Raw genomic sequence first — 19,492 nt, 5'->3', positions numbered from 1 at the left:
ACTGCGCACAGTGCTCTGCGGCTCAGTATTGGTTCCGGTTTAGAGCACGGGTATACAGGGTGTCTATCAAGCTCTTCTTTGCCTCTAAAAACGGTGTGCACCGCTTTTTGAAGGTTACTCGCACCTCCACTTCGCGGGATGAGGCAAATTTGCCGCTGGCGTTAAGAAGAGCCCAGTGTCGGGACGCTGGCTGCTTCCGACGCCCGACCCACGCAGCAGGTTTAGATCTGAAATGTGCACTTGCTGCACAGCTACTGTATCGTGCACGGTATTCCCAAGGCGTACCATCTCTTGCCCAGCGTGACTTGCGACATGCGACACGAATCTGAAAATGCTTCGTCACATAGACCATCACTCCTCGCTGCCGCATGATCTGTCATTCGCTCTCTCGCCATAAGAATCGCTTTAACGCTTTAAGATGGGTGGGTCTTTTCGGAACAGCGAGGAAAAGCACATATTTCTATTCGGAGACGAATTCCCGCGTCATCCCAGACCGGCTAACACATCGTGCTGGTCGACCTGACGCATCTTGCGCTGTCGCTTTTGAACCGCCAGCATATTTATATATATTCGTGCCAACAGCCTTGTCAAAGCACCGTGCTGTAGTACATGGTTTGCTGGCCTTGGATAAGACCTCGCGGCAGGTCGTGCGTCTTGCCACAACTTAAAGCGGTCGCATCGTGGTACGTGCTCGAGACAAGCTTGGTGGTCGCATTGATGCCGCTGGCCGACACGTGGAGAAGGAAGATGGCGACGTAGAGTCGTAGCAGACCCAGCAGTACCATCGGAAGCCCAGCACCTGCGGGTGGGCCCACGAGGAGGATCCCTTGAGCGTTGAGGCTCGGAAGAAATGGCGCAGCGATCGTCGCCAAGGAAAGACCAAAAAGCCCCAGCACGCCGAAGCTGCCAACCAACGCAAGCGGAGGCTTGAGAAGCATGTAGTAGCCGGTGAGGTACATCGAGGCTCTCGAGACCGTTGCCAAACGGTTGCTGTCTCGACAGTACGGATCGAGGTCCTCACCAAGCAAGAGGCAGTCGCTGCCTCGCCGTGTGGCGCAGTTGTGGAGGTAGACATCGAGTTGCGTCAGATATGACACCAGTCGCACGAGAATCTTGGCGACGACGAGGCCCAAGCAGCAGAGCGGGACGAGGGCGACGCTGGCGACGGCGCCGGCTAGCACAAGTGGGAACGAGAGGGTAGCGAGAAGCAAGTGGAGTGTATGGAAGACAACGAGTTGCCACGTAAATGGCTGGAGCGGGCTCGTAAGACAGTACCACACAAAGCTGCCGGGCCGCTGCCGATGCTTTTGCATCGGCAGTAGCGTGGCGCCGTAGTAGCCAGGCGGCGCGCAGTGCATCGGCGTTGCCTCCGTGGCTTTGGTAGACGTTGCTTTGGCCATGGTCGTTCCTTAATGATGAGCGTTCGACTGGCACCACTCACCGGTGGCTGCCATACCAGCCCCAGGTTATCACAGTACTTCAAGTCGGACGTGGATTGGCTCAATATGCAGTCTTTAAACTGCATTGCGCCAATCATACCTCGCATGCACACAGGTGGCACCAATGAGCGACGCGGGCGGGTTTGGTATCTTTCCGGTAAAACAACACAAACGTACGGATAACGCGACAGACCCAACAAAGCTGATGATTTGTGTATTACCTTCGCCGAGCTCAATGCAGATATAGAGCTTTCTTTAGATTGACAAGAAGACGCTAGCAACCCACGATTCAATCGCGCGCTTGCGCTGTCGTTGCACTTCAGGGGCCTCGCAACGTCAACCGGTTGGCTGCTGATGGTGAGCGCTAGTCGATGGTTGCAGCTGACAAGCTGCGCACTTAAAGGAGGTTGAGAGACAGTAGGCGTTGCTGGGCGCGAAGCCAGCGAGAAGCTGCGAGAGGAAGCATTGGACGACGTAGCAGAGACACTCGTCAGTTGTGGCGCGAACAAAAAACAAAATCATTTTGCCCAATGAAAACCTCGTCTTGGAATCGGCACATGCCAATTTTAGACCACTGGCATTTCCCACGCTTTTCAGCCAATGGGCGTCGCGGAGGACGAAACTCGCGCGAGGTTAAAACCACACGTTGCAAGATGGCGGACGTGCTGGCGGCGATGCTCGACCGCAACGAGGTCCCAAGCGTCGTGGGCCTTAGCCGCGCTGCAGGCGTGAGCCTCAGCGAGAGTCGTGGCCACCTCGAAGATGCGCTCGCTGCTGAGCCCGTCGTCGCCCTCTACGTGGCCGTGGAGACCACGACCGACCCATCGACAAAGGCCATCCTCGGCAAGACCATCTCACTCTCGCGCATGGCCGCCAACGCTAGCCTGTACGCGATCCACGCTACGGCCAAGGCCGAGAGCCCAAACATTGTTGACGATGGGATCAAGACCGCGCTGTGGTTTCCGACGATTGCTGACGGTCTCCCTTCCGCGTCGTTTGGCAGCGCAACCTCGTCGGATGTCCATTGTGCGGCCGCGACAGAGCGCCAAGGCAAGGCCAAGAAAGGCGCCGAGTCGGCGAGCGTGTTTCAGCACTTTGAGAAGCCGACGATCTCGACGACGCCGACGTTCGCCAAGTCGTCCAAGCCCAAACCGGCGGCAAAGAGCGGATTCTTTGCCACGTCCAAGCCTGCACCGGCGAAGAAGAAGATGACGCACGTCATCGACAGCGACGACGAGAGCGACAATAGCGACGACGAGATGCCCAAGTTTGTCAAGGCCACCAACAAACGTCTCAAGGTGTGCGACAGCGATGACGACGACGACGACGACGACCCGTTGCCCAAAACGACGTCGACTCCCAAGCCTCCTACGCCCAAGGCTCCTACATCCAAGCCTCCTACGCCCAAGGCTCCTACACCCAAAGCTGCTACGCCCAAGGCTGCTACGCCCAAGGCTCCTACGCCCAAGGTTGCAGCGCCCGCACCCGCGCAGAGACCGCCAGAAGAGGCACCGAAGCGATCACCCGAGCCGCCAACAGCGCCGCCTGCCAAGCGCCAGCGCCTCGTCACCAAGACGCGCATCGACGAGCACGGCTACATGGTCAACGAGAGCGTGTACGAAGACGTCGAGAGCGGCGATGAGGAGCCCGCGCCGCCTGTCGCCCCCAAGCCGCGCGTGTCGGCCAAGCTGCCGGCGCCACCGCCCAAGAAGAAGCGCGTGCTCAAGACGTCTGGCACGGCCAAGCAGAGCAATTTGATGGATTTCTTTGGCAAAAAGTAGATTTTCACATTTCACATTCTACACTCGATCCAACAAAACAACCCAAGCGGCGGGCGCTTGGGTTGTGTTGCTTATGCCGCATAAGCAACACAGCGGGCTACAGGACACTTGGGTCGCCCTAGGATTCGGCATGAGCGGCACATGCCAATTTTAGGCGTGCAACTGACACGCGCAACTGCTGCTGGAAACGGCAACTTGCTCGACGGACGCGATGTTGCTGTCGCCGCGGCTGCCCAAGCACCGGCGGTCGACGTCCAAGGCGGTCGAGAAGCAGTTGCTCGCGACCGACGGCCATGTCGGCGACGACTTTACCAACTGGAACTTCAACGTCTTTGAGCTCTCGACGCCGCCGTCCCAGCTCGCGTTCGTCCAACGGCTCTCGGCGTTCTTCGAGCTCCACGAGGTCTTTAACCTCTCGCTCGAGGCCATCGGCGCCTTCTACGCGGACGTGCAGCAAGGCTACGTCGAGCGCACGACGCAGCCGATCGTGAGCCGCCGGTACCACACGTTTCTCCACGCCGTCGACGTCATGCAGACCGTCGCCGTCTTCTTGCGCGGCTTCCACGGCCACGCGTACCTCTCGCCGCGCACCGCGTCGGCGCTGCTGATTGCGTCGCTCTGCCACGACATTGGCCACGTCGGCCTCACCAACCAGTTCCTCGTCAACGCCGGGCACCCGCTCACGCTCACGTACCGCAACCCAGTGCTCGAAAGCATGCACACGGCGCGCACGATGGCTCTCGTCAAGCAACACGGCTTCCTTGCGACGCTCGAGACGCAGGTGCAGATCACATCCATCGTATCTTGTCGCGTCATGCGACCATACGATTTAGGAGTCGCTGCGGATTGCCAAGACGATCGCACGCTGCATCATGTACACGGACGTGAGCATCCATAGCGAGCTGCTGCGCAAGATGCGCGCGCTGCCGCGCGGGTCGTCGGCGCTGCTGGAAGAAGACGCGTACGTCTACTGCGGGTACCTTCTCCACACGGCCGACATTTGCAACCCGGCCAAGGAGTGGACGCTCGCCGAGCACTGGACCGACCTCATCATGAGCGAGTTCTTTGAGCAAGGCGCGCTCGAGAAGCGCGAGGGCCTCGTCGTCTCGACCTTCCGGAACGCCGACCAGATCAACACGTCCGAGATCCAAGCCAACTTTGTGCGGCTCATGCTGCAGCCGACGCTGTCGCTTCTCGCCGAGTTCCTTCCGGCCGCGAGCTTTCTCCAAGACATTGCCGAGGCGAATCGTCGGCAGTGGGAGGCCGAGAGCCGGCGCGCGCTCACGGCGCCGCAGATCGAGCTCATCCGCGCGCTTTCGCGGCCGCTCGAGCTCAAGCATCTGAGCCGACGCGAGCGCATCATGGAGCGCCTCACACGCTTCAGCGAGCACAACGCCGTTGTCGTCGGTCTCTTCCTCGCGTCGATCTACGCGACCTTCTCGGACAACGTGCGCATTGCCAGCACGAGCGTGCACAGCGATGTGGCCTACGGCGTCTGCACCGTCCTCGTGCTTACGGTGATGCTCTTTGACGTGCTCTTGACGTCGATTGTGCTACCCTCATACCGCTGGAGCTTTTACTTTTGGCTCGACCTCGTCTCGTCCGTGACGCTCCTCACCGAAGTCCCGTTCATTAGCTTCCACGGCCAAGTCGGCAACCTCTCGCTCTCGGGCGGCGCGAGGATCGCCAAGGTGGCGGGCTTCCGCCTGGCGCGCATGCTGCGGATGCTGCGCATGGCCACGCTCTTCAAGATGTTCAAGCAAATCATGGTCAAGCGCTCGTACCGCCCGCGCCGCCTCTCGCTTGTCAAGCAGACGCGCACGTCGACGGCCGCCGTGTCACCGCCGCCGCCGAGCGACGGGCCGCGCGCGACGTTTTCGGCCGAGGACCTCAAGCGCATCTTTGCTTCGCCCGACGGACGCCCGGTGGTCTACACGATGGAGCACATTGAACTATTGCTTCGGGGCGCGTACCGCGGGTACCCGCCGCCGGACGACGCTCGCCACAACTTTTGCGCGCGCGTCGCGTCGAGCACCAACACGGCGCCGATGCGCACCTTTGCGTTGTCGGCAGCCAAGTTTCAGAGGACCTTGCTGGCGATGGAGGACGCGTACGAACAAGACATGACCAGCAAGAACCAGATCAGCCAGCTCAACTTTTACGCGAGTCGCCTCGGCGAGAAAGTCGCCGACTCGACGATCCGCCACGTCATTTTCCTCCTCCTCGCCGTGCTCATCATTCTCACCGAGGTCATTTCTCTCTTGTTTTTTATAAAACACGGCAGCTCACAGTATGAGCCTAGTGCTACACCCCCCGCGATGTCTCGCCCATCACGTATGGCCTCACCAAGCTCCACATGTGGGCCGAAGGGCCGCCCAATAGTCTCTTTGGCCGGGAACTCGCTGCGTACATCAACGCGACGCAGCCCGTCTACTTGCACATTGCGCGTGCCAACGCATCGGTCGTCCACGCGGCCATGCAAACGTACGCCCACGTGCCGTGGCCCGTTGACGCCGTCCTCTTCAACGGGTCGGCGATCTATGCGCCGCCCGTCGTCGCCAACTACCGCGTCGAGTACCTCAACGTTGTCGCTGTGCCGTCCAACTGCACGTGGCCGCGTCTCGACATGCCGTGCCAGAGCATCGCGATCTTTGACGGCGGGCCCGCTGCCAAGTCCGAGGTGCGTCGGCCGAATTCTTGTCCTCGTGTCTGAGAGGTCGGCAGGCGATCTGGGAGATTGTTCGCACGCTCTTCATCATCTCGTGCTTTGCAAGTGGTGGCATGCTTCTCACGCTCGACGTGTACAAGCGCGTCATCTTGCCGGTCGAGCGCATGGTGCTTTGTATCAATGCTTCAATAGAAAGAGCTAAATGGGTTCTAGGTGAGGTTGACGCAGCAGTTGGCGCTCAACCCGACCAAGTCGGTCTCGCCCGTCGACGAGGAAAAGCCCATGTACGAGATGAAGCTGCTCCAGAACACGCTCACAAAGGTCGCGCGGCTGCTGCAGATCGGGTACGGCTCGGCGGGCTCGGCCATCATCTCGAAAAACATGATGGGCGCCGAGTTCAACCCGATCATCGCGGGCAAGAAGGTGCATGCGGTCTTTGGCTTTTGCGACATTCGGCGCTTCACCGACATCACCGAGTGTCTCCAGGAGCAAGTCATGATGTTCACCAACACGATCGGACACATTGTCCATCACGCCGCCTACACCTTCGACGGCCACGCCAACAAGAACGTCGGCGACGCCTTCCTCCTCGTGTGGAAGATCCCCGAAGACTCCCCGGACGTCGCCGTCATCAACCAAGCGCGGCCACCGGCGCACCTCACGACGACCTCAGGCGCCGAACTCGACTTTTTATTCTTTGACGAAGAAGGGTCCAAGAAGATGGCGCAGTCCAAGGTCTACGTCGCGACGGCAGCGGACAATGCGCTCATGGCGTTTCTCAAAACCATGGTGGACATTGACATTTCGCCCAAACTCAAAGCGTACCAGACCAACAAGCTGCTCCAAACGCGGTTTGAGTCGCCCTTTCAGGTAGAGAATCATCTCGTTTTTCATTTTGAGTTTCATCACCATGCGGTTAGGTCAAGATGGGCTACGGTCTCCACGTTGGCTGGGCCATTGACGGTCAGCGCATCAGCAGCCATGTAAAGCTCACTACGATCTAGGGGCATCGGAAGCAAGTACAAGATCGACGCGTCGTACCTCTCATCGGACGTCAACATGGCGTCGACGCTCGAGTCGACGACGAAGCTCTACCACATCCCGCTCATCATGTCGCACTCGTTCTACAACCTGCTGTCGCCGCAACTGCAGCAGTTCTGCCGCTGCATCGACTGCGTCCTCTTTGACGGCTGCGCCAAACCCATCGCGCTCTACACGTGCGACTACGTCAACGCTAACGTCCGCCACGTGCGCGGCGTCGCCGACGTGCCGCTGCTGCAAATGGGCCTCCTCAACGGCTTCACGTCGACGTTCGAGAAGGGCGTGAGCGAATACCTCCGCGGTGCGCCACCAACTACAATTGTGTTGGGTGATGGACTTCGCGATAGGCGCGTGGCGTGAGGCACACGACACGTTGGACTTTCTCCTCGCGAACCTCAAGCCCCACGACGGACCTGCCGAAGCGCTCATGGAGTACATGGGCAAACACGACTTTGTGGCACCGCCCGACTGGCCCGGCTACCGCAAGCTCTAATTCGACTGCATAATAATCCATCCTGCGTTCCTTTGTCGCGCTGGGTTCGAGGCGAATGGCTCGGCTTCTCGGGCGCCGGAGGCTTGCTCGTCGATGATGCATCTCAAAAACACCCCTTTTCTCTCAAAAACACACTTTTTCAAACGATAGGCAAGCGTCAAACCAGTCGAATTACTGCGGCGCCGTGATGGCCATGAAGCGCTGCTTGACAAGCTCCAAGCACGCGCTCCGCTCGTCGACGATGAACGCAACGTTATCGACCGTCTCGTCGTCTTCGTGTTGCTACACCATGGTATTTCATCCAGCAAAGTTCGATGATCACTGTGAATGGACGCGTACCTTGAAGTGGAAGACGACCGAGTTGGGCACGGTGCGGCGCGACGTGATCTTGGTCAAAAGCTTGAGTCGCCGGCGCTCGTCGATGCGACCCCAGCCCGGCCGATCGACCTCGGGCTCCACCGACAAGAGGTAACCTGCACCACGTATCGAGTGCCTGAACGCATTTCGGATGGAATATACCGTTGGTGACGACGAGCTCGCACGCGACGGGGCTGGCGTCTTCAACGAGTTTCTTGGCGGGAAACCACTGAAACTCTTCCTTCGCTTGCTTCATCTCGTCGACGTTGATGACGAGCGGGGGCTCTCGCCACACCGGGCGGCCGTCGCTCTCGTCCGGGAGCTGGTCGCTGCTGTTGGTCTTGGTCAAGCGCTGGACGGCGCCCGCCGCTTTCTCCATCCACCCGTTCATCGTAAAGAGCTTCGTGGGCTTATTCTCGTCGAGGTCATCGGGCGAGACGACCTCGGGCGGGGCATCGGCCGTCCGACACGGCGCCGACGTGGCCGTGTACGGGCCGTACCCCGTCTCGTACCCCGCTCGGAGTCGCACGACATATGCTGTCCCTGGCGTGAGCTCGGTGAGCACACACGAGTTCTCCGTCGGCACGAGGTCGCGCGAGATCCACAGCGCCGCGAGTCGGTTTTTCGAAAACTGAATGCAGTACTTGGTGACACTCGGGTCCAGAAGCGCTTCCCACGACACGACGATCGTTGTCGGCCCCGTCGCCTGCAGCGTCAAGCCCGACGGCGCGGTCGCCATGTGCTTCTCGACGCTCTCGCTGTGGCGCAGTGGCGGCTCCTTGTCCATCGCGAGCCGCTCGAGGACAGGCGCGCCGTCGGCCGTCGTCTCGAACGCCCAAAAATCCGAGTCTTGGAGGCGCACAAACACGTGCGGGCCGCGCAGAATCTTCTCGTCGCACTTGATGAGCGACCCTTTCTCGAGCGCAATCGCTTCGGTCGATGCATCGTACGACGGCCCGCGCGCGCCCGAAGGCCGAGGAGGACGCGGTAGTAAAAGAGACCCGACTCGACCACGTCCGGGCACTCGCCGGCGAGGAAGACGACCATGTTGCTGAGACTCGACGTGCCGTGGCTCGGCGACGCCTTCGGGCTCAAGAGCCGGCGCGACGACGCTGTCTCGATCGTCGTCATCGTCGCACTCGGTTCGCTGTAAATGCCCCAGTTGGTCGGCGTGCCGCAGCGCACGCGTAAGAGGTACTTCTCGCCCGGTTCGAGGCCCACCACCGTGCCACTCACGTCGCTGCTATGGTCCACGACGCTGCCCGATTGGCTCTTGACGGCCAGCGTCGCCCACGGATGGAAGCGGTGCTCCGACTGGGGCGCAAACTGCAGCTGGTATCTCGTTGCGCCCGGCACGTGGTCCCAAATGATCGAGAGCGAGTACGGGCCGTTGCGCAGCAGCAAGGGCGCGTGGGGCGGCACGGAGAGTGCGTCGAGCACGTCCAAGAGCCGGGTGGGCGGCGAGCTAAACTGCAGCGAGACGGGCCGATGCGCGCGCTGGAGCATCTCCATGACCGCGTGGAAGCGGAGCCCGCGGATGTTGGCGCCGTCGATGGTCTCGAGGACGTCGCCGCGCTCGAGCACCCCGGCCGCTTCGGCTTGGCCACGCGGCACGATGCTGTCAACCGTGATCTGCGACCGGTCGACGCCTTTGAAGAGGATGCCGAGCTTCCCGGCCTCGAACGTCACGAGCTTCCAGTCGTCGGCCATCGACTTGGACGAGCGGCGCAGGATTTCCTTGCTCTTGACGCAGACTTCGACCCACTCGTCGTCCCCGACCATGAGCGCCGACTGCGTGACGCCATCGATGGTGGGCGGTGTCGTCGGCGCCTTCCCAAAGAGCAGCGGCGGCTTTGTGATCGTGCTCTTGAGCCGCTGGAGCGACTGCAGCGCTGACTGCGTCGGGAGCTTCCCCATCAGTCGCTTCGCCTTGACCTTGAGCGAGGACGCGCTCGTGTCGTCGACGTACTCGCCCACGACGAGTTGCTCGACAACGCTGTCGTCGAGCGTCGCGAGGAACTCGTCGCGGACCGCGTCGAGGCCGCCGAGCACCTTGCTCACGTGCGCAAAGTTGTGTTGAAGAAACATGACAACGAAGCGAGAGATGGCCACGTCATCGACCAGATCTGGGTCCGTCAGCGGCGACGAGGACGCAGTTTCTGGCTCGCTGCTGCGACTGGCCTTGCTGCCGACAAAGCAAAAGTGGCAGTCCTTCATGCGGCTAAACCCGTCCAAGAGCACGCGGAAGGCCTCAGGGTTGGCCGCGACGTCCGGATCGATGTGGTACGAGAGACTCAAATGAAATTCCTGGAACGCTGGGAACGGGCGGCAGTCGAGGATGATGAGGTTCATGCTCGAGGCCAACGTGCCCTGGACCTTCTGCGCCATGTACGACACGAGCTCGGACGGGTGCAGCGTCAGACACGACGTCGCGCCGATCTGCTTGAGCGCCGAGACGGTTCGGTCCGTGAGTGGGCGATAGCACACCTACACGACTCTAAGCGCGCCGCTAAGATTTGGATAAAGCACCGAGAGAATGTCCTTGCGGAACGACGTGGGCGTGATGTGCATGGTCTGCAGCGCCTTGGTCAACAGCGACGACGCGTGGTCGACGCTCGTGATGCTGAGGCTCGTGAGCACCTGCGGCAGCTCGGCGGGGTCGGCGCGCAGCAGCACGTCGCGCTGGTCTTGGAGGAGTGCGAGGGCGACAAAGTGCAGCAGCGTCGGGTCGTCGTGCAGCAAGACCGCGTCCCATAGCGCGAACAGCACGTCGGGCGCCGTGTTGCGTGCAAAGAGCGTCATGAACCATGGCGTCACGTACAGCTCGGGCGTCATATCGTGCTCGTCCAAGTAGCTACCTGCACGCAACCTAAGACGTTGCCTCGATATGGAAGAGAGACGTACAGAGCCGCGGGTCGTGGTAGAGGAGGAGCAGCCGCAGCAATCGCATCGAGCACTGGAGCGACCGGAACTCGCGGTCCGAGTAGACGTTGGTGAGGTACTTGTCGATGAAGGTGTAGTAGCATTGGTACACGACGGCGTGCGCGTCGAGGCCGAAGAGGAGCACGAACGGCGCAAGCACTTCGTTCATGCCCTGCTTGTACCGAATCGTCTTGCACTTGCAGTAGTACGTGAGCACGTGGAGAAGGCAGTGCTCGAGGCCGGACCGGTCGCGCGCGTCAAAGTCCTTGGGCCGCGTTCGAGGCGCGTCCGCGCGGATCACGCGCTGGTTTGGATCGTCTGCGTCGATCGGGCCAAAGATATCGCACTCACCCGACTTGGCGCCGCCGGGCAGCAAGAGCGCTTGCCACACGCGCGCGCGCCGACTCGATGGCACGTGCCCGAGGTCGTGGCACAGCTGCGTGATGATGTACGTGTCCGGGCGCCGCCGGTTGAGCTCGGCGTCGAGCGACCGCATGAGATCGTCGCGCGAGATCGGAGCGTGCGGGTCGTCGATGAGATGGCTCGTCGGTGGCGGCTCGTTGATCGTCGTCGCCATCGCAGGTTGGGTGTCTTTCGGCAACTCTGCACTTGGCTGCGTCCCACCTTCTTCTTCGTCTGCGCCGCCAGCTGCCTCTACTGGCGCCTTGCGAGCGACGTCCGGCGTCGCAAGAGCCGCTTCCGCGTCGGCCATGGGCGCGGCCATGGCCTCGGTCTTGGTCTCGCTCGTCATCGCAGCAGCAGCAGCAGCAGCAAATCCCCGATTCGAAGCCATCTTGTATCCGGATACCAAGATCCCAGTTTCCATTTTTGGCCCGGACGGTGCCACCTGCCGAAGCATGCTACAGGAAGCATGCTACAGGGGCGGCAGGAAGCACGTCGAGATGACGACGCAGGAAGATGAGCGGGTCCAGGCGACGAGATGATTGAATATAGTTTAAAGCTGCTAATGACGCTGCGCGAGGTCTTCGACGATCGCAACCACGTCGTCGATCGAGACGGGCGGGCGGCCGTCCATGGCGCCGTCGCCGTTGAGCAGATCGACGACCGTCGCCATGCGCGCTGCCGGCAAGTCGAGGAAGCTCTCGATGAGGTCGCCGTCGATAAAGTTCTTGGCCTCGCTCACGTGGCGCTTGCTCTCGTACATGCGCCAGTCCTTGTGGAGGAGGCCGCCGACGCCCTTGCACACCTTGTTGAGCGCACTCGTGAGCCGCGAGAGGAACGTAAACTGCGTCGCGTCGAGCGGCAAGACGACGCCGAGCATGCCACTGACGGTCCCAAAGAGCGAGCTCTGCGACGCCGGCGGCTGCATCACGAGCGACCCGTGCCGGAACCGGTTGACGAAGTCGCCCAAGTGAAACTCACCGACGCACTCGAGGCGCGCGCGCTCCTCGTCGGTCGTCGCGCCGCTCTGCCGCTGCACGCAAAAGAGGTTCAAGTCGGCCTCGGCCCCGAGCACATGGCAGTCTCAGGCATATCAATCGCCGTCATCCAGTTCGAATTGAGGTCCTTCGCGACTTCTTCGACGCTGCCGTCGAGCGCCTTGTAGTTGAGCAGCGAGATCGACTTCATGAGATCGCCGACCGCGATAAAGTCGCCGCGCGACTCGAGGAAGAGCACGAGCGTGTGGCCGTGGTGGCCGCACTCGGCGACGAGCTCCTTCTCGAGGTCGTCCGTGTCGCTCCACTTGTACACTTGCGTCTTGCTGTTGATGCCGGCGAGCAGCTTGTTCTGGAACGCGTTCAAGCAGTAGACCGCGCCCTTGACCTCTTTCTCGGCCACGAGCACGAGCTTGCCGGCGACGACCTGGAAGACGAGGATGCGGCCTTGGTGCGGCTCGAGCTCTTCTTCGTGCACGTACGCTGTCCCGACGCAGTAGTAGCGCGCGTCATCAAACGACGCCGACACGATCGCGCACCCAATCTCGAACGGGTCCAGCTTGTACGCATGGAGCATATCAAACGACTGGTCATCCATAAGGCGCACGTAGCCGACCTCGACTTCCTCCATGTGCGTCTCGTCCAGCGTGTACTTGATCGTCGTGACGCCGAGCGTGTGCGACATCGGGTCGTGCGCGAGCCGGCGCGGCCACTCGTGCAGCGGCACGCTCTGCACATGGAGCTTCTGGATGTCGTCGATCGTCCCGAGCGTGAGCTCGTCCGGCGACGCGAGCGCGAGGCAGTCGGGCAGCGCCGGCGAGTCGAACGCGCACATGACGCTCACTTCCTTGGCGTTGACGTTGGAGAAGAGGAGCTTGCCGTTGTTGGTGTAGATGACGGTCGGGCGGTCCGAGGCCGCAAACACATGTAGCACGTCCTTGGACCGGAACGCCGACACGAGGATCGGCTGCGTCCCGAGGCTGATGCGCTTGAGCGGCGCGAGGTGCCCGTCGGCCGCAAGCGTGTACACGAGCAGCGTGCCGTCGCCCATGCCCACCAGCAGATGCGGCACGCCGTCAAACGCGATCGAGAGCACCGAGCGCGGCAGCACGTCGCCGCCGAGCAGCTGCTTGGTCTCGAGCGCCAGCGTCGGCAGCGCCAGCAGCGACACCGAGAGCTCCGACCAGAGACCGACCGCGACACGCGACGCTTTCGGGAGCCGCGTCTCCCAGTGGCGGCCGTCGAGGGTGCCCTTGGTATCGCTCGTCGGCGGCGAAATGTCGAGGCACGCAATCTCGTGGGGCAGGCGCGTCTCCGCCACAAGGTGCAGCTGCGCGCCGTCGATTTCAAAGTAGACGAGGACGCCGCCGGCGATCGCAACGACAGCTTGGCACGGGTTCGCGGCGGCGACCGTGATGCGGCCCGGCGCCTTCCACGTCGCAACAACGTCGCTGGTCGCACACGCAATGAGGCGCACGTCAAATTCGGTGACTTGGAGCCACGCATCGCCAAGCACGTTGCGGCACAGGAGCGTCTTGGCCGGGTTCAAGCCCTTGATCTCGTGCTCGGCGAGCTCGACGTCGCCGTCGTCGCCGTCCGCCGAGAAACCAAGCACGCGCGTCTCGCTCACAAAGCTCTGGACAAGGTACGCATCTTGGTCGGCGGCAAACGACGTGCGCAGCGCCCACATGCCCTTGATGCCGGGGAGCTCGGTCGCCGCCTGCTCGTTGATGCCAATGCCGTTGCGGATGACGCGGAGAGACCCGTCCTTGTACGCGCCGCTGCAGGTGACCACCTGGCCTTGGCCTTGGCGGTCGAGGTCCATCACAACGAAGTCGACGATCGGACCAATGTTGACGTAGGCATCGAGCACCTCGAGGTACGAGCCAGTCGCGGCGTCGCGCGCGGGCAGGAGCTTGACGAGCTGCGAGTCGCCGGTCGCGCTGCCGACAAAGACGACGCCGTTGTCCAGGTACGAGAGCGTCGACGCGATGCTGGTCTCGCCGAGCACTTCGAGCGCAATGCCGGTGACCGTGTCCTTGTTGCGCTGGAGCGCGACGACCTGGAGAAGACCAAACTGGTCGGCCAAGAGGAAGCGCGAGCCGTCGCGGTCAACCTGCCCGTACACCTGGATGATCGTGCTCTGCATCGAGATCGCGTGGCACGTGCTGCCGTTGTGGTACACGATCATCTGCTGGCTCACGATGAGGACGCCGCCGGCGGGCGCCGGCACGGGAATGAGCAAGTTGGCGCTCGACTCGACGTGCGACTGGCTCCATGGCCCTTCGGCCAGCTCCCGCTCCTTTGCCAAGACGACGTACGTCTTGACGTGTCGCCCCTTCTGGTCTTCGTACAGAACCGCGATCGTGGGCTTGGCGCAGCCAAAGAGAAACTTGACGTCAATGACGCGGAGCTCGTCCATGCGAATGTTGAACGCGTCCGAGAGCTTGCCACTCGCGTCCATGGGGATGACTTTGAAGTAGCCTACCACCAGAATAGATTGGAGCGACGCGTCGTCGTCGTTCTCGCGTACCTTCGTAGAGGTTCATGCCAATGAGGCGGCCTTCCGGGTCAATGTTGCCGCTCGTGACGACGTCGCTCATGCGGCCAATCGGGTCGCGAATGTTGCCTTGGGCCCGCGTGACAATGCTCTTGGTCGCCGGATCGTACGCCAAGACGCAAAACTGGTGCCTACCGCCACGCATTGAACCCTTTACGCCGTGCGCCGAGGCTACAGTACCGCTGCGTGCACACAAAGAGAAGGTCCACGGGCGACGAGGGCGGGCGGAACACCTCGAGCATCGTGATGCGGCCATAGATCGCCACGTCGTGGACGGGCGTGAGCCCTTCGGGCGTGAGCAGATGGATCTCGACGCGCGTGGTCTTGGCGAGGACGAGGTTGACGTCGCTGGCGCCCGTGAAGCGCCCGACGACCGAGTGCGAGACGCTCGTCGGCTTGTGCGCAGTGACCACGTAGCTCTTCCGGTCGTCCATCCTGCGGCCGCGAATCTATCTCTTTGTTGAGCCAACCGCCAATCCCCAGCCTCGATGGCCCCTTATACAAATCCGCAATGGCCAGACGCATCCGGATACACGAATGGTATCCGGCGTTCCCGAAATCTTTTGGTCGCGCCACGACGAAGGATCGCGAAGTCGCCGCGCTTTTCGAGGGAGTAGGCTCCGGCCGTCTGGATTGACGATCCCTTCCATGCAGCCCACAAGATATGCAACGAAGGAATACCCCACTCTCTATTTATAGCGCGCGGGCTTGTCGCGCGCCATGGACCTCGACCTCGACCTCAGCATGGACCTCGACCTCGACTGCAGCATGGACCTGAGCATGGACCTGAGCATGGACCTGAGCATGGACCTGAGCATGGACCCGAACATGGACCTCTTCTTCGACCCAGCGATGGAGATGATCGACGTCGACCTCGGCGTGGACGTGGCCGACGCCTTTGACGTCCCATCGCCCCGCAAGGCCGACGTCTGGCCCGCGTCCGACGACGACGAGACGCAACCGTCGGTGGGCGACGACGAGAAGCAACTGTCGTTGGACGACGATGCGAGCTCGACCGACAGCAGCAGCACCGACGAGCGGCAGACGCAGCGCGGTCGATGGACGCAGGACGAGCACGACCGGTTCCTCACCGGCTACAAACTCTACGGCCGGTCGTGGAAGCTCATCGCGACGCACGTCGTACCGACCCGGTCCTACACGCAGGTCCGGACGCATGCGCAAAAGTACCTCCTCAGTCGGCAATCGAGCTCCAAGGACGCGCGGAGCCTCCCCAGCTCTCCCCTTCTCCGCTCGCCAACTGCCCATCGTCGCGTGTCGTCGGTTGTCGCCTGAGTTGACGTCCAGTAAAGTCGTCTTACATGTTACATCGCAGTCGTCGCTTGCATACAGATGGGATCACGTGCAACATGGACATGACCTGGATGGACACGAGGACGAGGTGGTACTGTACTTTATTGTAATCGAAACAAATAGTATTAGGATAGGCTTGCTTAAATAGGAGTGCATTAGCAGGATAGGCTCTTGGGCGACGACCCGGCGTCGACCATCTTCTTGTGCTTGATGCAGAAGCCGCTCATACGACCCGCGTGGTTGCAGCCGTCGACGCTGCAGCGCTTGCCACCGCCGTGGCTGTAGCACGCGCCGCCGACTTGGGCGCTCCGCGAGCAACCGTCGACGTTGCAGCGGCGGCCGCCACCGTGACTCACACAGAACCCGCCCTTGTGCGCGCAACGCTGGCAGCCTTCCCACTTGCAGTAGTGGCGGTTGCCGTGCTTGCCGCCGCCGTGGCTGTAGCAGGTCCCACCGGTCTGCGCGCTCTTGGTACAGCCTTCGACCGTGCAGCGGCGACCGCCACCGTGGGCGATGCAGAAGCCGCCCTTGTGCGCGCACTTTTGGCAGCCATCCATCTTGCACATGTGGCGGCCGCCATGGTCCATGCAGACGCGCTTGCGCTTCGCTTGCTTCTCGCAGCCAGGAAAGATGCACACGCGGACACTGGGCGACGTCACGATGACGGGTTTTTGGGCTTCCCGAGCGTGGTGGAGGCAGGCGCCGTGCACCTTGGCGAAGCGGTGGCAGCCAGCAGCGTGGCCGCAGAGGTGCATGAGCGGTGGCAGCGTCACGTGCTGGCGGGTGGGCATCGAGGCGCGACTTGAAAAATGAACAGCCGTGGGATCGATGTCATGCTTCGGTCCGAACCGGCTCGACCACGTGTTTCCCACCAGTGTCTCAAACCGCCGCACCTGGATTGGTGCACGGGTTTGTAAACCCACAAATCTCCGGTACGAGAGCTCGTGGTCCCCGTTTCGTGGACGGCGAAGAATTTGTAGAACCGGTCAAACGGGCAAGGTTCAGTTGGCACTGGCACCATGAGCTCAAATATGACCATACCGGGGGATTGGAAACCGAGACAGTTTGGAGAAAGCACGGCCACGAAAGCTGACGCGATCGCTGGAATAAAATAGATGCGACCATGTGGCCGCGAACCTCGCTCTCTGTATGGATCCAGCGCCGACCACATCAAAAATTCTCGGGCGTCGGCGATTCGCATGTGATCGTTTTCGCCACAGCAATGCGGGAGAGCGAAGTTCGAAGCAGCGACATGTGCAAACGCCCACTGTCAGCCTCACACTTGTACTTGATATTTGTATGCTTTCCATCGCATGAGGCAGGGTGACGCAACTCACGACCACAACCCCTCCAAGTTTACCTTGCATTTGTATGAAAACCGACGCGACGTATAACGTCATCGACTAAGAATAGTGTTTAAGACCAAGGTCTTGTATCGAAAGCGCGTAGACCATGGCTTCTGTCCCTCGAAGAAGCACGCTCGAAGTTGGGGTGCTGACGAGGTTTTTGCGGGCAGGTCCTTCAATGCAATGTTATGCTACCGTAATCCACCTTGGCTCAGTCATGTGCGGTTGTGCATTGGGCGATTCTCCAGAAAAGGAAGCGTGCACCTAGATCCCAAGGAAGCACCCCGTCATCCGTCATGTTATGCTCGCATCACGTGGTGCAGCCTCAGGGATGCTGCGCTAGCCGCCGAGCGGGCGATCGTCGCTCCTGCAGACTTCGGCGTCGTTCACTTTTCTATCGTCGCGCAGGTTCAGTGGGGTGACTGGTTCCAAGCGCGCCACATGGACTGCCTTTGCCGCAACGGGCCTATGAGCGTTCGTTGTCCATGACACTGAGGGGGTAGGGTTCCGCCGGCCGGTGATTGCAGACATGCTGTGCGACTTTGCGTTTTTCTAACACGGTTACTTACCAATACCGAAACCCCAACCGCTGAGTCGATGACGAGAGGTGTTATAACGTACGCTGAACCGTTGCTATTTCGTGTTATGTCAAGTGTTACACATAGCATCTCTCAATCAATCAGAACTGGTAGGGCGAGAGGACTCGGCAGACGTCGCACCACGAAGTCTGTATTGGCGTCGTGAGAAGCGCGCGGACCGCAGGTCTCTGTCGCATGAGGGCCTCCATCCGCTGCCGTGTTTCGCGGAGGCGGCGGCTCAACGGCGCTGAGGAGGCCTGGTACTCGATGATCATGCGTGTGAAGAGGAGTTCGAGCTCGTTGCCTTGGCGCTGCTCGTACAAGCACTCAAGGCCGTCGTAGAGGTCGCCTTGCCGCGGCGCGCTACAGCACGGGCACGGCGCCTTGCCATCAATATGCGCCACGAGCGTATCGAGGAGCCTTAGAAGGGTCTGCATCACGGGAAAGTCATTTCGCCGCAGGAGCTGCATGTACAGCTTGTGCTGGTGCTCCGCAACGTACAGAATGCAATGCAGGTGCAGCGTCGTGTGGATGTCGAGCCATGGCTCGGGCGACGAGAACCCGAGCTCGAGCCAGCGCGGGTGCGGCGTCAATGGCATTTCAGGCGGCGATGATGGAAACGAGACCCGCCAGAGCGCGGCCAGCTGGTCTTGCGCAAAGACGCTCCCGACGTCGAGCGTCTCCCATCGCCCGACAAGCTCCTGCAGCAGCTCTTCCGCGATCGCTTCTGACGTCGATTGCCACATCCTGCGGCGTGCTTCGATCTTGGTTGTACGGTTACTGCCGCCTATTATCCGGATTAAAAGGCGATTGACGGCAAGGCGAAAGTGGCAGGCGCTGTGGCATCATGGACGCTCTTCGACCCAGCTTATCCAGCTTGCTTATGCTCCTCGTATCCCGGCAGGTGGTGGTTGACCTAGCCTCGCGAGAGGCCAGGAAGGGCGTACTGCATGTGATAGCCCTTTCCAGCACTGACGGAGATGGCTGTCTCGAGCGACAATGCGTCAGGCAATGCTGTGTATTTAAAGTGGTTGGCGTCTATGTCTTACTTGGGCGTGGTCGGAGGTGGCGCCCACTTGCCACGCTTGCGCAGGAAGCGAGCGATCCACGGCGTGACGGCGATCGTGAGTCCGCCGCGTACTGGGCCTACGCATGACCATGATAAGGAGGCTATAACCATGACGCCGACGCACCTGTGGCAACGGTCGCCAAGTAGGCGAGCAGGAGCGTGCCCGCGTTCGGGTCGATCTTGGACATGTCGACGAACGGAATGTGGGCTTCGCGGATGTCGATGCCATACTCGATGGCCGAGAAGGCAACGCCGAGCGTGGTCACAAAGACCGACGAGTGCACAACGACGGCGACCTTGCCGTACTGCTTCATGATCTCCTTGAACTTGGCCGTGTGCTTGGCGAACGCCTCCTTGGAAAAGTCCCTTCGCGGCAAACTCCGGGCCGCCATCGGCCGCAGCACGAGCCTCGACGTCGTCGCGAGCATGAGAAGAAGGATCGAGAAACTTGCGGCCACAGGATTTCTGTCCGCATCCGGATATCGACTTTTAGAGGCGCCGACGGATGGCACTCGGCAAAGAGACGCGGC

At 61.2% G+C, this 19,492-nt stretch overlaps 9 protein-coding genes across 9 annotated transcripts; 3 read left to right on the top strand and 6 right to left on the bottom strand.

The window, feature by feature from the left end:
- Nucleotides 1-587: 587 nt before the first annotated feature.
- Nucleotides 588-1,400, bottom strand: SPRG_04042 (hypothetical protein; the record flags this gene model as incomplete). The annotated part of the gene is made up of 1 exon (XM_012342632.1): nucleotides 588-1,400. One exon carries the CDS (start codon nucleotides 1,398-1,400, stop codon nucleotides 588-590), a length of 813 nt encoding a protein of 270 aa, XP_012198022.1.
- Nucleotides 1,401-2,092: 692 nt separating this feature from the next.
- Nucleotides 2,093-3,220, top strand: SPRG_04041 (hypothetical protein; the record flags this gene model as incomplete). Its single annotated transcript, XM_012342631.1, has 2 exons — nucleotides 2,093-2,908; nucleotides 2,957-3,220. The coding sequence occupies 2 exons, from the start codon at nucleotides 2,093-2,095 to the stop codon at nucleotides 3,218-3,220; spliced, it is 1,080 nt and encodes a 359-aa protein (XP_012198021.1).
- A 211-nt stretch (nucleotides 3,221-3,431) lies between these two features.
- On the top strand, nucleotides 3,432-7,422 carry SPRG_04040 (hypothetical protein; the record flags this gene model as incomplete). Its single annotated transcript, XM_012342630.1, has 8 exons — nucleotides 3,432-4,001; nucleotides 4,054-5,469; nucleotides 5,523-5,900; nucleotides 5,945-6,055; nucleotides 6,102-6,758; nucleotides 6,809-6,871; nucleotides 6,909-7,230; nucleotides 7,277-7,422. The coding sequence occupies 8 exons, from the start codon at nucleotides 3,432-3,434 to the stop codon at nucleotides 7,420-7,422; spliced, it is 3,663 nt and encodes a 1,220-aa protein (XP_012198020.1).
- A 110-nt stretch (nucleotides 7,423-7,532) lies between these two features.
- On the bottom strand, nucleotides 7,533-11,492 carry SPRG_04039 (hypothetical protein). Its single transcript, XM_012342629.1, has 5 exons — nucleotides 10,684-11,492; nucleotides 10,309-10,637; nucleotides 7,942-10,266; nucleotides 7,762-7,895; nucleotides 7,533-7,704 (listed from the first exon to the last, which is right to left on the bottom strand). The coding sequence occupies exons 1-3, from the start codon at nucleotides 11,450-11,452 to the stop codon at nucleotides 8,494-8,496; spliced, it is 2,871 nt and encodes a 956-aa protein (XP_012198019.1). The 5' UTR covers nucleotides 11,453-11,492; the 3' UTR covers nucleotides 7,533-7,704; nucleotides 7,762-7,895; nucleotides 7,942-8,493.
- Nucleotides 11,493-11,620: 128 nt separating this feature from the next.
- On the bottom strand, nucleotides 11,621-15,153 carry SPRG_04038 (hypothetical protein). The gene is made up of 3 exons (XM_012342628.1): nucleotides 14,839-15,153; nucleotides 14,632-14,789; nucleotides 11,621-14,582 (listed from the first exon to the last, which is right to left on the bottom strand). The coding sequence occupies exons 1-3, from the start codon at nucleotides 15,090-15,092 to the stop codon at nucleotides 12,154-12,156; spliced, it is 2,841 nt and encodes a 946-aa protein (XP_012198018.1). The 5' UTR covers nucleotides 15,093-15,153; the 3' UTR covers nucleotides 11,621-12,153.
- A 225-nt stretch (nucleotides 15,154-15,378) lies between these two features.
- SPRG_04037 (hypothetical protein) lies at nucleotides 15,379-15,952 on the top strand (the record flags this gene model as incomplete). The annotated part of the gene is made up of 1 exon (XM_012342627.1): nucleotides 15,379-15,952. The coding sequence occupies one exon, from the start codon at nucleotides 15,379-15,381 to the stop codon at nucleotides 15,949-15,951; it is 573 nt and encodes a 190-aa protein (XP_012198017.1). The 3' UTR covers nucleotide 15,952.
- A 110-nt stretch (nucleotides 15,953-16,062) lies between these two features.
- SPRG_04036 (hypothetical protein) lies at nucleotides 16,063-16,760 on the bottom strand (the record flags this gene model as incomplete). Its single annotated transcript, XM_012342626.1, has 1 exon — nucleotides 16,063-16,760. The coding sequence occupies one exon, from the start codon at nucleotides 16,758-16,760 to the stop codon at nucleotides 16,125-16,127; it is 636 nt and encodes a 211-aa protein (XP_012198016.1). The 3' UTR covers nucleotides 16,063-16,124.
- Nucleotides 16,761-17,994: 1,234 nt separating this feature from the next.
- On the bottom strand, nucleotides 17,995-18,664 carry SPRG_04035 (hypothetical protein; the record flags this gene model as incomplete). Its single annotated transcript, XM_012342625.1, has 1 exon — nucleotides 17,995-18,664. The coding sequence occupies exon 1, from the start codon at nucleotides 18,637-18,639 to the stop codon at nucleotides 17,995-17,997; it is 645 nt and encodes a 214-aa protein (XP_012198015.1). The 5' UTR covers nucleotides 18,640-18,664.
- A 218-nt stretch (nucleotides 18,665-18,882) lies between these two features.
- On the bottom strand, nucleotides 18,883-19,417 carry SPRG_04034 (hypothetical protein). The gene is made up of 2 exons (XM_012342624.1): nucleotides 19,087-19,417; nucleotides 18,883-19,039 (listed from the first exon to the last, which is right to left on the bottom strand). Exons 1-2 carry the CDS (start codon nucleotides 19,388-19,390, stop codon nucleotides 18,939-18,941), a joined length of 405 nt encoding a protein of 134 aa, XP_012198014.1. The 5' UTR covers nucleotides 19,391-19,417; the 3' UTR covers nucleotides 18,883-18,938.
- Between the last annotated feature and the right edge of the window lie 75 nt (nucleotides 19,418-19,492).

The sequence above is a fragment of the Saprolegnia parasitica genome (genome assembly GCF_000151545.1).
Source record: "Saprolegnia parasitica CBS 223.65 unplaced genomic scaffold supercont2.10, whole genome shotgun sequence".
Taxonomy (NCBI): Eukaryota; Oomycota; class Saprolegniomycetes; order Saprolegniales; family Saprolegniaceae; genus Saprolegnia; species Saprolegnia parasitica.
The sequence above is the reverse complement of the archived record's forward strand: the minus strand, read 5'-3'. Positions and strand labels throughout refer to the sequence as shown.